Source organism: Lissotriton vulgaris, chromosome 11, assembly GCF_964263255.1.
Source record: "Lissotriton vulgaris chromosome 11, aLisVul1.2, whole genome shotgun sequence".
Taxonomy (NCBI): Eukaryota; Metazoa; Chordata; class Amphibia; order Caudata; family Salamandridae; genus Lissotriton; species Lissotriton vulgaris.
This window is the reverse complement of record NC_141699.1, coordinates 782,841,611-782,857,398: the sequence shown is the minus strand read 5'-3', so window position 1 is coordinate 782,857,398 and position 15,788 is coordinate 782,841,611. Positions and strand designations below refer to the sequence as shown.

The 15,788-nt window shown below is 51.1% G+C and overlaps 1 protein-coding gene across 2 annotated transcripts in view; it reads left to right on the top strand.

Annotated features, from left to right (window-relative positions):
• STAG1 (STAG1 cohesin complex component) overlaps positions 1-15,788 on the top strand; it is a 1,379,617-nt gene that overhangs the window by 528,657 nt on the left and 835,172 nt on the right. For both annotated transcript variants that reach the window (XM_086943907.1, XM_086943908.1), the window contains exon 5: positions 5,098-5,194. In XM_086943907.1, the coding sequence (XP_086800033.1) occupies positions 5,098-5,194 (97 nt within the window). The remainder of the gene's footprint in view (positions 1-5,097; positions 5,195-15,788) is intronic.

The following is a 15,788-nucleotide window of genomic DNA, read 5'->3' as shown; positions in this document are numbered from 1 at the left end:
TAGGACCCCAACATCGGAGAAGACCTCGGACTATCCCTGGACATCACTATTACACCTCCTGTTCTTTTGACTCTTACAGTTAAATAAATACCGGCATAGCCCACTACATCCGGCCTCCTTGCCTGATTTCCCAGCCCGCCGCACACCCACCATCACATCTGGAGTCAGAAGTGGGATCTGCTGGAAGCATGGAGGCCGTTATGAAAAGAATGGCCGACTCCCAGGAGCAACTGGGTAAATTGATGGAACAATTCTTGAAAACTGCAGAGGATGACAGAGGACAATTGCATGACGTCCTCAAGGGACTGTACACGAACAAGCCATGGGCAAACTGACAGATGCCCTAGGACAGCAAAGACCAATAACCTCTCTCCCATCCGTAGTCCTTCAGAAGTACGTCCCGGGGGAGGACCCGGACTACTTTTTCACCAATTTCGAACGATTGGCCCAAGCCGCCAACTGGCCAGTTGAGCGGTGGGGACAATACCTGGGTCCCCTTTTGACTGGTGACTTGCAAGCCGCCTACCAACAGGCGAATATTCAGGGAAACAACCCGTACCCGGATATAAAGAAATTTATTTTGGAACGTCTCGGGGTGGACGACGACACATATAGAATAAAGCTGAGACAGGCCAAGGAAGGGCCTCAAGAGAATCCCCGAGCCCTCTCTTTCCGAATCAAGGATCTCGCCAACAGGTGGCTCAGACCAGAAGCATCCACAAAGGAAGATATTCTAGGTAAGATCTACCTTGAACAGTTTCTCAACTCCTTGCACCCGTCCACCCAGAGATGGGTACGGCAACATTCCCACCTCACTCTGGAAACGGCTGTCGAATTAGCCCGTGCCTATAGTCGGGCTCAAGAACTGCAACGTAGCAAGGAGGAACCTACACATAAACCTCACTATGGAACGACCCCTCCTTCTTCCCGTCCACTACCACCCCGGAGACCCGAACCTCCTCCTATCATGGCCCAACCGGTCCTGTACCGTCCTCCTAACCCTGGACCTCAGTGCTACAATTGTGGTGGCTTTGGACACATAGCCCGAGTATGCCCTCAGAAGGAGGAGCCGATGGAGATAGGCCTCGTACGGAACTATGTCTGCCACACTCCGGGGGCTACACCACCTCCGTTTCACTGTCCTGTGTCTATCGACGGGCAAAACGTCCTTGCACTAGCCGATACCGGTTGCCGCCAAAGCGTTCTCCGGCCTCAGGATCTAGCCCTCCCTGTGGGCCCCCCTACCTAAATAGTAGCCATACAAACGTTACCCCACAACCCAGGTGCCGGTGCAGCACCCCGGTGACCCTGGAACCATTCTAAGGTCGGTCTTGTGCCGACGCTACCTGAACAAGTCATCCTGGGAAGTGATTACTTCGGACTCCCCCTACTCCTTCAGGACACCAGACTCCCTTGCACAGTGATGGAAAGAAGCCCCCTACTCCCAGGGCCTGTCCTCCCTGAATGCAGAACCTAAACCACACAAGTCAAAAAGTCAGAGGAGAAAGGAGAAGAAAGACCATACCTATGCCTATCCCACGATTGTTGAACACCCATGGCAGACTGACCGGGAGTTCAGGGCTGCCCAACAAGAGGATCTGCTTCTACAAGAAGCCTGGGGAAGGGCCCTAGACAATGAGGACCCCTTACAAGTAGGTCCCTACTTTTTCAAGAAAAATGGACTGTTATACCGAAAGGGGGGGGCCCACCAGAACCCACAGCTATTGATCCCCGGTCCATTTCAAGAGAAGGTTCTCTTCTTAGCGCACAATCACCTTTTAGGGGGTCATTTTGGGGATGAGAAGACTAGTCAGGCAGTCTTTGAAAAATTCTACTGGCCAGGGGTACACCAGCGTATTAAAACCTATTGTCGCGAATGCGCGGTATGTCAAAGAAACAGCCGCTATCGGCCTCCTAGGGTACCACTGAAACCTCTCCTCCTCATAGACATCCCATTTAGCAGAATAGGGATGGACATCATAGGACCCCTCCTGCCCTCCCGAAGTGGGTGTCTACTATGCTTTAGTCATAGTAGACTATGCCACTCGCTTCCCTGAAGCCATTCCCTTGCGCCAACCCACAGCTCAAAATGTCGCCAAAGCCCTTATATCTGTGTTTTCCTGGGTGGGGTTTCCCAGGGAAATCCTGACCGATCAGGGCACGCCTTTTGTTTCAGCACTCCTAAAACAAGTTTGTTCCCAATTAGGAATAAAACAAATCGGGACCTAAGCGTACCATCCACAAACGGACGGACTGGTTGAGCGTTACAACGCCACGCTGAAACAAACTCTAAAAAAATTGATAGGGTTAGAGGCCAAACGCTGGGAAGAAATGTTACCACTGGCTCTATTCGCCATTCGGTGTAAAACGCAGAGCAGCACTGGTTATTCCCCATATGAGTTGTTGTATGGTCGGCCCCCTCGTACACTGTTGGATATGGCCCAGGAGGCCTGGGAGGCAGAACCCGATCGGACCGGCCTTTGCCAGAGTACATAGATAACTTAAAGACCCATCTGGCAGAGATACGGGACATAGTCAGACAGAACCTAGAAAGTGCCCAAGACGCCCAAAAGTTACAATATGATAAGGGCACTAAAAGCCGTGTCTTCGCTGTCGGAGCCTTAGTCCTCCTGATGATGCCCTCTTCAGACCAAAAACTCCTGGGACAGTGGCAAGGCCCTTATACCATTAGGCGACAGGTTACCCCGGTTACCTATGAGGTTGAACTGTATCCCACTCTGGGTACGTGCCAGATATACCATATCAACCTCCTGAAAAAGTGGGAGGGACCCGACCTGTCTTGTCCGGTTCCGCGTTACCCTATTCTTTTCCTTTTGATCCCTGCCTAGAACCCGAGTTGTGCTTGCTGTCCTGCCCCCCCTCGTTGCTTGTGCTTTCTGTCCTGCCCCCGTTGCTTGTTCTTGCTGTCCTGCCCCCTCGTTGCTTGCTTGCTCCGCTGCCCCCTGTTGCTTGTGCTTGCTGTCCTGCCCCCTCGTTGCTTGTGCTTGCTGTTCCCCCCCTTGCTTGTGCTCGCTGTCCTGCCCCCCCTCGCTGTCCCCCCTCGTTGCTTGTGGTTGCTCCCCTGCCCCCCGTTGCTTGTGCTCTGTCCTGCCCCCCTTGCTGTACTGCCGTTGCTCGTGCTTGCTCCCCTGCCCCCGTTGCTCGTGCTTGCTGTCCTGCCCCCCCCTCGTTGCTCGTGCTTGCTGTCCCCCCCCCCCTTGTTGCTTGTGCTTGCTCACCTGCCCCCCGTTGCTTGGGCTCGCTCTACTGCCCCCTTTGCTGTCCTGCCATTGCTTGTGCTTGCTCCCCTGCCCCCGTTGCTCGTGCTTGCTGTCCTGCCCCCCCTTGTTGCTTGTGCTTGCTGTCCTCCCCCCTCGTTGCTTGTGCTTCGTCCCCTGCCCCCCGTTGCTTGTGCTCACTGTCCTGCCCCGTTGCTGCCTTGACCCCCCTCGTTACTCGTGCTTGCTGTCCTCCCCCCCCCTTCGTTGCTTGTGCTTGCTCCCCTCCCCCTTTGCTTGTGCTTGCTGTCCTGCCCCCCTCGTTGCTTGTGCTTGCTCTCCTGCCCCCCTCGTTGCTTGTGCTTTATGTGCTGCCCCCTCGTTGCTTGTGCTTGCTCCCCTACCCCCCTCGTTGCTTGTGCTTGCTCCCCTACCCCCCCTTGTTGCACGTGCTTGCTGTCCCCCCCCCCCCTTGTTGGTTGTGCTTGCTCCCCTGCTGCTCGTGCTTGCTGTCCTGCTGCAGCCCCTCTTTGCTGGTGCTTGCTGTCCTGCCCCCCCTCGTTGCTTGTGCTTGCTGTCCTGCCCCCTCGTTGCTTGTGCTTGCTCCCCCCCCTCGTTGCTTGTGCTTGCTGTCCTGCTCCCCCTCGTTGCTCGTGCTTGCTCTCCTGCCCTGCTATTGGCATTGTAAATGACAATGCCATTCATTTGTTTTTAAAAAAAAACATAAATAAAAATGTCTTGAGCAATGCCGATAGCTCTAACTTTAAAAATGCCGAGACCATTGCTTTGTAAATGCTTGTTAGAATTCTTAACGGTGTAGGTTTCAATTCTTCATCTTTACAACGTCCGCTAGAGCACCACTGCTTTGTTACTCTTTATACCTGAGTTTTGGTGAAGGGTACTTTATTCACAACCAAATGTATCTTTTTTTCTTCACAGATCACAATTAGATGTTGTTATAAAGGCAGACTACTACTTCCTTCTATACAAATGTTATATTCACTAAAATGTTTTAAAAGTACACAAATAAAAATGTTCACATATACTCATGAATTCACAAAAAATGACCAATAAGGAGAACGAGGTTTTCTTTCTTTTTTGCTTTAAGGACATCCTCCGATCGAGTAGAAACAATACAACTGCATTGTGTTATGATCGTATGTGTGGCATAGACCTGAGCACATAGCAGTGCAAGTAGAAGCCGGGGGCTCACTTTTATATAGGACTGTTTCCTCTCTTACTTTTACTGCCTAAAATAGGTTTCTAAATTCTTGCTGGATCACTATTTACAAAGCATTGTCATTTGTGAAAGTTGTAAATGGACGAGTTAAATGATGTAATTTATTGTTTTAACTACTTTAGGTAATAGGTCGTAGTATGTGAGATTTCTATACAGGTTAAGGGGCCTGCTGCTTCAGAAATGTATAACTTGTTGGTCAGCAATTTAAATCCCAATAGTGCCCAAAAAGACCAATCCTTCGCTTCACCTAGTAAACGTCAACATTTGAACCACTGGTTTTGGGCAACAGCCGCCCTCGTTCACTCCTTCGGATTTGAGCATGCTGTAAACTGATTTTTATGAGATCGATGTGTCTGTAAACACACTGAATTGCCGATTTTAAGCTTTTGGGGGTTGTAACGATGAAATATTGGTATATTGCAAGTGACCCACAGGCTTGCCAAATATATTTTAATCTTGTTTTGCATAATTCTAGAATTGTGAGGGTCAAAGCAGTTTTTTTATGAATCGTTACCCCAAAAATAAAATCAAGCCCTGGACCGTAACAAGAGGCATCCATTCACCACAATAAGTAACATTGAAAGTGTTCTAGCACTTTATTAGTTGTAGGCTGCCATTTAATTTCTTCTTTTTTTACAGGCTGTAGTTGATGACTGGATTGAGTCATATAAACAGGACCGGGACATTGCACTGCTTGATTTGATCAACTTCTTCATTCAATGTTCAGGATGCAAAGGTACTTACTCATAAATACTGATGTTGTAGTGATCTTCCCTTTCCACGCTTTATAGTCTGCATTTGGTTCTTCAAAAACCATTCTTTTAACTGCTGTCATTATTTCTTGCTAAGAAAGCTTTACTGCAATTGCTCTCTGCAACATCGCAAGGGAACTGTGGGTAGCAAGAAATTGGCTCATTTTTAGAGCTAAAGCTTTAGCGTGTGGAAGTTAAAGTTGAAGTTAAGCAGTAGTTATTTAGCAATCGCGATGATCTGTTGGGAAGCGTTTTTTCCTAACTGTCAAGTGTTCTATACAAAGTATTGAAATGCATTAATTTTACACAAATCTTATTCTGGCACTTGCATTTTTGTTCATTGTATCCAAACATCAGTAATTGTGGTGCCATCTTTTCGGTAGAAGGTTTGCTTTTAACCTTGATAAGTATACTAAGTGAAAACTGAACCATATATAATTTGTAACAAATAAAGTTAACTTAAGTGACTATTGGGCCAAACAATCCATTGCTAGGAACAGTACATTCGACCTGCATTGTACAGGACGAGCAGTATAGGGGGAATGAGTGAGACCCCCCCCTCGCTTTGGTTTGAATAATTGTATGGCCAAAGAACAAATGGCAGGATCACAACTTACATTTTACATATGCAAAGGTTGCAGAAAGCAGCAACAAACGCACTTCTGAGGAAGGCTTGCAGTCTTCCTTGCTGTATTCCTCGCCCTAAAATTACTACGGTTCACCTCAAGGGCCCCACATTCCTGCCACTGAGGCTGCATCAGCACGCCAGCCATCAGCTCTGGTATTAGACAAGAATCAGTAACCCTCACTCATGGGTAGAGACAGTGAACCACTAGACCGCCTGCTTTGAGATAGATACGATAATGGAATAAATCCTTGATAAAATGTTTTTAGAGTAAAAGCAGAATGTCAGTGTCAGCACTTGTTGAAGCTCGCTCAAGCTCTTAAGTCCTTTCTGGATCCAGCATTGAAGGTCTCCTGTCCGATGGATAGTACTCATTACGTATTCCTTACCTTTAGAATATCTTCAGGTGCTGGACTGGATCTGTTGATTTCTTCAGCAATGCACTGCACCCCGACAGGTGGTGCTGTGACTCAGTGGTGACTTAACACCCTGGAAGTAACAAAGTGGAGCCACATATAAGTGCCACCCTGATGTGCAGATCTAATTTCCTTTCCTTCTTTACTCTTTGCTGATCTGGAGCTCTGTCTTGATAGCAAGGTCTCGGGCAAAGGTCACGTTAACCTTCCAGTTTGCAAGACTCTTACATCCAAGTCCATCTCCCCAGACTCTTTAACTTTTAGAAGTACTGCTTTGGTATCTAATCTAAAGGTGAGGAATCTGCAGTTAGAAGTATCCATCAGAAGAATACCTTCAATTTTTTTTTTTTTAAATCTGTTTATTAGCATAGTTTGAGAGCAGTAACAGCATACAATTTCGCACATACAAGTTCAGTGTTAATCTCGGTGTTACATGTATGCGTTCGCTCAGAGCATATATAGAATCATAGTGAATTCGATTTTTCAATTTTGTCGATGAACCAGAACAAACTAACAATCCCGTTCACACCCGATCCCACCCTCCACCCCTAAAAAGAAAATCCCACCCGTCACTCTCTAAGCAGGCACATGATTGAAATATCGATATGTGGGTCACACAATGTATTGATACATAGTGTAGGTTAACACACAGGTAGGGTGGGTAATGTGATTGGTCGATGGGTCGGGGCTGCTCGTACCCCATCGCAGTGCACCGTAGGCAGTGGCAATGTATGGGAGAGTGAGTCGGGGCATAGCAGCACCCCGAGTGGCTATTCACTAATATCCTCTTCATCTTCGTCATTGCCAGCCTCAAAGACCCCCAAAGTGTCAAACCATTCCAGTGAGATTGGTGTTTTCCGGAGGCCCCTACTCTCCTCCCTTTGTAGTGCCTCACCTTCAGCCTTACCCCAGCGCACCACTTCCGCCCGCCATAGGTCAGGGTTGGGCGGTTTAGATTTCCATCGCATCGTGATGGCACGCTTCGCCAGCAACAGGGCCAGGTCTGAGAAGCGCGCCACCACGGTTCTGGTGTGGGTCGTCGGCCCCAGGCCTAGAAGTGTATGTTCCAGTGCAGGAGACCGGGGCAGTGTACCAGCCTTCTCTAGTGAATCATGGACAGTGTTCCAGAAATACCCTAATTTGGGGCATTGCCACAGCATATGTATCAGTGATGCGTCGTCTGCATCGCACCGGGGGCAGTTGCTCTTGGATGCAGGGAACATCACATGTAGGCGGTGTGGCGTCAGGTAGGCTCTATGCAGTAACATCAGTTGGATGAACTTGTATTTGGGGTTTCTAGCTACCTTCCTGGGGAACTGAAGTATGCGCTCCCACTCCTTGTCTCGCAGTGGCCTACCAATATCCGCTTCCCATGTCGCCCGTAGTTGTGACAGTGTAAGTGCCCTCCCCGATTTAATGCTAGTCGTGAGCCACTTGGTCAGATGGCCGCCCGTTCCCATGAGGTAGAGCATAGTGACGAGGGGGTTGGTAGCAGGTTCCCGCCCGTCAGGCGACCATTTGCATGAGATATAGTGTCGGAGCCCGGCATTTAGGAGAAAGGAGCCGCTGGGGCTGCCTTGCGTGGTTCTGAAGTCTTCGAAAGATAATAAGTGTCCCTCCGCAAACAGGTCACCCACTTGTGTCACCCCTGCGTCATGCCAGGGCTCAAGTAGGGTCGTCGTGAGTGTGCCCGAGCCTAGTGGTATGCCCAAGAGTGGAATCGTGGGGGCATAAGGTGTCCCGGGGGACGTGTATTTCAATGCCCTCCGCCAGGTTGTGATCGCCAGTTTGAGAAGTGGCGGGGCGTTTCTAGGTAGATCCGAGCCAGGTAGGAGCAAGATGTGCACTCTCCCCCTAGCATGGTCGTCCTTTGATATATTAATTTCATGAAGATTGCGGCCTGCCACCCAGTAAGCTAGCCATTGTAGCTGACATGCATAATTATATGCCCTGAAGTCCGTTAAGCCCATGCCTCCGGAGTTGGAGGGGAGCTGCAACTTGGCCAGACCTATGCGCCTGCGGCCATGTCCCCACACCAGTTCGGTGAGTAGGGAGTCGAGGGTTTTAAATGTCGCCGCTGGGATCTGGAACGGCAGATTGGTGAAGTAGTAGATAAGACGGGGGAGCATCACCATTTTGGATATTGCCACTCTGCCAGGTATGGAGAGTGGCAATGTTAGCCAAAACTGAATTTGTGATTTCAGCGTTCTAATGGCCCTCCCCAGGTTGCCGTCTATCATCATGCTCGCCTCTCTGTATATTTGTATCCCAAGGTATCGGAATGTAGTGTCCGCCATCTGGAACTCATGAGGGGCAAAAGGCAGGGGGGCCGACTCGCCCGCAGCTGCAAAGGTGAACCCGTAGGACTTAGACTCGCTGATGGTGAGGCCAGAGATTTCTCTAAAATCCTCAAACCTGGGAAACTGGGCGCAGATCGCCCCTCAGGTCTCGAAGATATAATATGATATCATCCGCGTACGCAGACACAATGTGGTCCGTACCATGCCGTTGGATGCCATAACGAGGGGCCATCAGCCTAAGTCTACAGAGCAACGGCTCGAGGGCAAGGACGAAGAGGAGAGGGGAGAGGCGGCAGCCCTGTCTGGTGCCTCTGGCTATGGCCATGGGGCCTGAGATTTGATTGGAGGTGCGCACCCTGGCCGTGGGGATGGTGTATAGCAATCTAACCCAAGCGAGGAATTCGGGAGGTATCCCGAATTTCGACAGGGTGGCAAACATATAGTCCCACCTCAAGGAATCAAAAGCCTGTTTCAAGTCCAGAGAAATGCATCCTTCGGAGCCCGTGTCTATATTGTGTCTATATTGTCTCCGAGCATGAGCTGGGCCAAGTGCCTAAGGTTCATGGCCGTATTACGGCCCGTTACAAAGCCGCATTGGTCCGGGTGGACCAGCTGAGGTACGTATTGCACGAGCCTCGACGCCAGCACCTTGCTCAATATTTTAGAATCAGTATTGAGAAGGGACAGGGGTCTGTAATCGGCCATCTGCAGACCATCTTTGGCCGGTTTCAAGAGGGATGTGATCAGTGCTTGCATGGATGATTGCGGTAGAGAGGTTGTACGTAGGGCTTCCAGATAAACAGTATGCAGCCGTGGGGCCAGGAGGTCTATGTATGTGGCGTAGAATTCCGCCGGTAGGCCATCCGTTCCAGGGGCCTTACCCTTCGGAAGGGCTCTTTTCGCCTGTCTGACTTCCGCCACTGAAATAGCGCGCTTCAAGTCTTTGTGCTGATCGGCGGTAAGTTGCGGGAGGTCCAGATCCTCCAAGAAGGCCACAAGTGCGGGTTCTGACAGGGGCTGTGGGGGACCATATAGCGTGGTGTAATAGTCCTTAAACGCCGTATTGATCCCTATTTGGGTGGTAGCCGGCCGGCCAGATTGGTCCAAGACCCTCAGAATGGGTTGGCTGATCGGGGAGTCCCGTAGGATGCGGGCGAGCAGGGGACCGGCTCGGTCAGCTTGCGTATGCTGTATGTTTGTGTATTCCCTATAGTCTGACCCGCAGTTCTTCCAGTAGCTCCGCGTGCCTAATGTGTGCCTCTTGCAGTGGTGTAAAGGGAGCATTGGTGCCCGCTGCCTCGTTCTCTAGGGATGCAAGTGAACCCTCCACCTCCTTCAGTTGGCTGATCACCTCCCGCTTCCTTCCCACCCTAATAGTCATAGCAGCCCCCCTAAGACAGACTTTGAAAGTGTCCCATTCTATCTGCCGGGAGCTGGCCGTGCCCGCGTTCGTGGAGAAGTAGGTATCTATAGTGTCGGACAGTGAGGACCGGAAGACCGAGTCCTCGAGGAGATCAGGGATCAATCGCCAAGTCGGAATGGGAGCCAGCCTCCTACCCCACTGCCACATAATTTCCACGGGGTTATGGTCCGTCCTACCCCACTGCCACATAATTTCCACGGGGTTATGGTCCGATAGTGTTTTCCCCATGTGTTGGGTCTGGACGATCAGTGCTGTAAGGGAGCGGGAGCAGAAAACATGATCGATTCTGGTGTGAAGCTGGTGGGGAGGAGAGAAAAAGGTGTATTCCCTTTCCATAGGGTGTATGCTACGCCAAGCGCATCAGCCTGTTTCCTGCTCTCGGTAGCCTGCAAGGGGGGATGTGACCTATCTAGCAGAACATCAAGTACAGCATTAAAATCATCCCCGATAATCCAGCGATGTTCAGCCCAATCCGCAAGCACCCCGTTGACAGTGAGCAAAAAGTCCGACTGATTTCGTGTTAGGTGAGTACACACATCCAATGACAACCGCCTCCCCATCTAGCAGTCCCCGTACAAATACATAGCGACCCTCTTGATCAATCCGTTGCTCCAGCAGCTGGAAGGGAAGAGAGCCACGGATCCAAATTGCCGCCCCCTTGAGAATGCAGAATATGAGGTAGCATAGAGCTGCCCTCTCCATTTCTTCCGCAATGTCACCGCTTCAGCAGCGTTCAAATGTGTCTCTTGCAGGCAAGCAATCTGTGTCCCCCTTCAGTTGAGTTGTGCAAGGATTCTATGTCGTTTATGCACCGACCCCATGCCACGTACATTCCAGGTGCACAATTGGTAATTGTTAAGAGGTCCCATTCCCATCCGTGTGGTGCGGCAATGTGAAACAATTGGGTGACCCCACATGTCTTGCTGTGCTAAAAAATGAGTGTCTCGTAACCAAGTAACCCCTGAACAAAAAGGTCCCTGAGCCAACATACCCAGGAGCCAAACCATGGCGCCCAACGTGGGCACAGAACAGTCAAGTACGTGTGCATACCGGGGGTGGAAGGCCTCCGTCGATTGGCACTGAACTGTCTGCGTGGGCATGGTAGCCCACAATACAATGGGCCCCTGCACACACAACCCACCATATGTGTAGGAGGGGAGTAGTCATACGTTACCACCTGGAGAGGAGTAATCATGTCGTGGTTCAGAACTCTTCTGCCATCTGGGCCGTGATCTTCGGGAAAAGCTGCAAGCTGTCAACTGAACCAGTCACCTCAGTGTGGGTGTCAGTGGTGACGGTGAGTCTGTCTCCGGTTGCTCCGGCGTCATGGGCGGCCAGTGCCTCCTCTGTTAGACGCTGATGCGGGGATGATGATGATTGGCCTGCTGCCTGGCGTCCGGGTGAATGCGTCGTCGCCGATGTTCCGCGGGGGGAATGATGTCCGGGGCTGTGAGTGTCGTTCCGTCGGCCTGGCGAGTTCCTGCAGGCGTCACTGTGGTGGTCTGTGAATGGGTCCTGTGATGCCGGCGGGGTCAGGGTGACCTCCATCCATTCCGCCGCCTCCTCAGGCGAGTCGAAAAAGTGGGACCGGTTATGTAGGATTTTGAGCCAAGCAGGGAACAAAAGTGCATATTTCATGTTCCTGTCCCGTAATTTGCGTTTCACCCCCATGAAGTTGGACCTGGCCCGCTGCACAGTGGGCGTGAAATCAGGGTAGACCGAGATATTCTTGTCCTCGAAGCGTATTGGCGCTTCTTCCCTGGCCGCCCGCTGGACAGTGTCTCGGTCTCTGAAGTGGAGGAGACGAGCGATCAGGGGGCGAGGGAGTGCCCCCGCTTGTGGTGGCATCCTGTGGGCCCTTTCCACACTGTAGAGGGCGGTGAGGTCTCCCTGGCCCACCAGCTTCCTTAGCCAATCCTCCACAAACTGAGTGGGGTCTCTCCCCTCGCTTCTTTCCGGAATACCCAGGATGCGGACGTTGTTGCGGCGGGCACGTCCTTCCGCATCGTCCACTCTACCCCACAGTTGCTTCAGTTGCTTCTCTACGTTCTCTAATTTCGTGGAGTGTTCCGTCTGCTGCGGTATAAGGTCATCCAGCACTATTTTATGCTCTGCCACTCGATCCGCCAACTTGTTATGGTCCGCTTTGAGGGGACAGGCCGGTCGCCATATTGTCTATGCGCGATTCTAGCGCTTCGCGCGTATTTCATTCAGGATCAGATCTAGCTTGGCGTCTTGCGATCCCTTACCGGTCGGCGGGATGATGTCCATATTAGAAGAGGCCAGTGGGTCTTCGGAGCCCGTGGACTGTACGTCCGTTCGGGCGCCCTGGTCCTGAGGTTTGCCCCTGTTTCTGCCCATGGATCTTGTTAGCAGGGTGGCGCTGTAGTGGATGCAGCAGCCCGCTGCTGTCTTTCTGAGCGTCCGGCAGTGGTGTTGGACTGACCACTAAGTATTGGGCAGGGGTGGGTGTAGCGAAGGCCTCAGGGCTGGTAGGGGTAGCGTAGGTTATCTTGACGAGGCGCCAACGTGGGGTGGGTCGGCGCGCCACCGGCGTGTCTATATGCAGGTATAACCCCAGGTCCGTGGTGGTGGTAGGGGGGAAGGGGTGGTGGGGACCAGGCCACTGCAGAGCGATCTTGTCGTGGCTGTTGGGAGCGCGGAAGGGTCCGGGCTGCAGTGCTGTGAGAAGGCGCCAGAGCGCGAGGCGCACCACCCCTCTTCTGGCCCCTGTACCTGAGGCCTGTGGGTCTCCACTGCGTGCTCCTCCGTGTCGATTGACCGTCTCTGAGCCTCTGGCTGGTGGCTCCTTGATAAGAGAGGCGAGACTGCCGGGGCCCACGGGGCTTCACCAAGCCCTGACGTGGTGGCAAGATGGCGCCAGGGTTTTGACCATGTTTTGCCGAGCCGTTTTTTAACGCAGGTAGCCTGTGCAGGACGAAGCTGGGCCCTCGGCGTTGGCAGTGGGTAGTGCGCGCCGCCCGCTCTGTGGGTCTCGGGCTGCGGCGGAATGCCGGTGGCACGCCGACTTGGTGGGCGGGCGGGGGGGGGGGGGCGGCACGGAGGTGCTCCCGCGTCCCGGAGGGGCCGCGCAATAGTGCAGGCGGCCTGTGATGAAGCAGCAGAGCGGGGTGGCAGCGGAGCCTCAGTGAGGGTGAGGACTCCGTATCGCACCCTGTGGTACTGGCAAGTAGAGCGGTGGAAGTCCGATCCCGGGTCCCGGTTGGACCGCGAAGGAGGCTGGGGGTAGGCCGGCCAGGTCGGTCACTTGAGGCCGGGGCTTCGCCTCGATCCGCAGGCCGCAACAGGCTCAGTCGCCGGAGCTCTCCACAGGAGCGGTCCCAGAGGGGCTGCGTGGCACCGTTACACGCCGCTTGCCCCCGGAGACAACCTGGGTATGGAGCAGGTGGGCTGCAGGCAGGGGCGGAGCTGGCAAACTACACGTCCACCATCGACGGCTCCAGGCCACGCCCCCCCAGAAGAATACCTTCAATAACCCACTGTTGGGTATCCTCATAGCAGATTTCCCACTACCCGTTCGGTGGAGTGGTCTTTTACATCTAAAAAAGGTCTCAATTAGAGAATCAGCACATTGTCAGTTTGTTCTATGCTCAGCGTCTGAGCCGGCACGGCTCTGTTCAGTCACTTATGAGGCAGTGTGGAGTCACCGCAGAACCATACTCCGTCAACGATTGCCATGCAGGTGCATTTCAGAAGCCTCCAAATCCAGTCTGTTGCCAGGGAACATTATGGAGGTGAGGAATAAGCAGCAGTTGGATTATCTACTAGAAAGAGCATTCTAGAAAGGTATGTAAGCTGTTCTTCTCAGGCTAGTTGTCAGTCAGTCAAAAGCACTTTATTCGATTAATTAAAATCATAAAAGCAAATACAACACTTCATCCCTCCAAATAAATACAATATAGATGCAAGTTCATCATACAATATACAATAAAAAGTAGTAAAAATACCATAATAAGGGTTAAAAACAATCTACAGGCAGATAATAAAATCACACAGGGAGATCACTAACCGCTATTCTTTTTGCTTTGTTACGAACAGCGGCCACCAAGAAGCTAGCAACCCCAAAAATTACCAGGGTACTACTTAACAGTTGTAAATAAGTGAGGGCAGGCCTAACTTGAACAAACCCACCCTCTCTCAATAATGGCACTAAAAACGGTTTCCTGATATCAACGTAGTGCTCACAGAACATAATGAGGTGCATCGTATCTTGGATATAAACATTGTCACAACTGCAGGAGATGGAGGATTCAGGTTTTCCCCAAACTGGGAAATGACCCAGAGAAAAATGAATTATGTTAAACCTAAATATAATTAAAAGGTGACGCTGAAAAGGAATTGTGACAATCTTTAGGTATGGCTCAATGAGTAATGAAGTTGAAAGGACATAATTAGCTCTAACACAAGGTTTCTTCAGCTCCATTTCCTCCTGTTCTAGTGCTAGCATACCCAGGAAATTTTTCTTAATCCAGTTCAAGTCTTCCCTTCTAATCAGATCTGGAGGCAAGTACATTTCAGGGCGTCCAAGTTTAAGAAACATCTCTTTAATATAGACTAACCAGGAAATCTTCTTAACCTTCTCCAAAGCCATACAGTCTCTTAAAATATGATTTAATGTGATCTCACTGTTCATCTCAGGCTAGTTGTTCATGGGCCTGCAATTTGTTTTCATTAAAACCATTCAGCGCATCTATTCTGATATCAAAAGCCTACAGACTCCAGCTGAAATTCTCGTCCTTTTTTTTTCTGCCTTTACCCTCAGATTTGTGCTTAACTTTTTCATTAGTTACTGTAGTTGCATAAATGTGTATCCAGGTTCTTGGGCTAGAGTCACCTGACACACTTGTGTGGCATCTATTTTGAAATCCCTCCGCCTGCTGGTATTGGCCATACCACTCAAAAATCAAATGTCCTCCAGCTTCCAGGCAAGCTCCAGCGATTGGAAAGCTCAAGTCAAGTCAAAAAATGTATATAGCACGCTACATACCCAGAGGGTCTCAAGGCGCTTAAAGAAGGGTGGGGAATTACTTGTCGAATATCCAAGTTTTAAGTTGCTTTCTGAATGCTAGGTGGTTCTGAGTGAGGCGAAGGTGAATGGGAAGTGAGTTCCAGGTTTTAGCTGCCAGGTAGGAGAAGGATCTTCCTCCCATGGTGGTTTTGTTGATGCGAGGTACAGCAGCAAGGGCTTGGTTGGAGGAGCGTAGCTGGCGGGAGGGGGTGTAGAAGGAAAGTCGTGTGTTGAGGCATTCGGGTCCAAGTTCGTAAAGTGCTTTGTGTGCGTGGGTTAGGAGGCGGAATGTTATCCTCTTATTGACGGGGAGCCAGTGGAGGTTTTTCAGGTGACTAGAAATGTGGTCTTTATGCAGGATGTCTAGTATGAGTCTGGCTGATGCGTTCTGGATGCGTTGGAGTTTTTTCTGAAGTTTTGCGGTGGTACCGGCGTATAGGGTGTTACCGTAGTCCAGGCGGCTCGTGACCAGTGCGTGTGTGACCGTTTTTCTAGTTTCGGTGGGGATCCAGCGATATGTTTTTTTGAGCATGCGAAGAATGTTGAAGCAAGATGATGAAACGGCGTTGACTTGTCTGTTCATCGAGAGTGAGGAGTCCAGGATGACACCCAGGTTCCGTGCGTGGTCCGTCGGGATGGGTGCTTTTCCAAGGGCCTCTGGCCACCAAGAGTCATCCCAGGTACCTAAGATAAGGACTTCTGTTTTGTCTGAGTTCAGTTTCAGACGGCTGTGCTTCATCCACTCGGCTACTTCTTTCATTCCTTCATGTAGGTTGGTTTTGGCG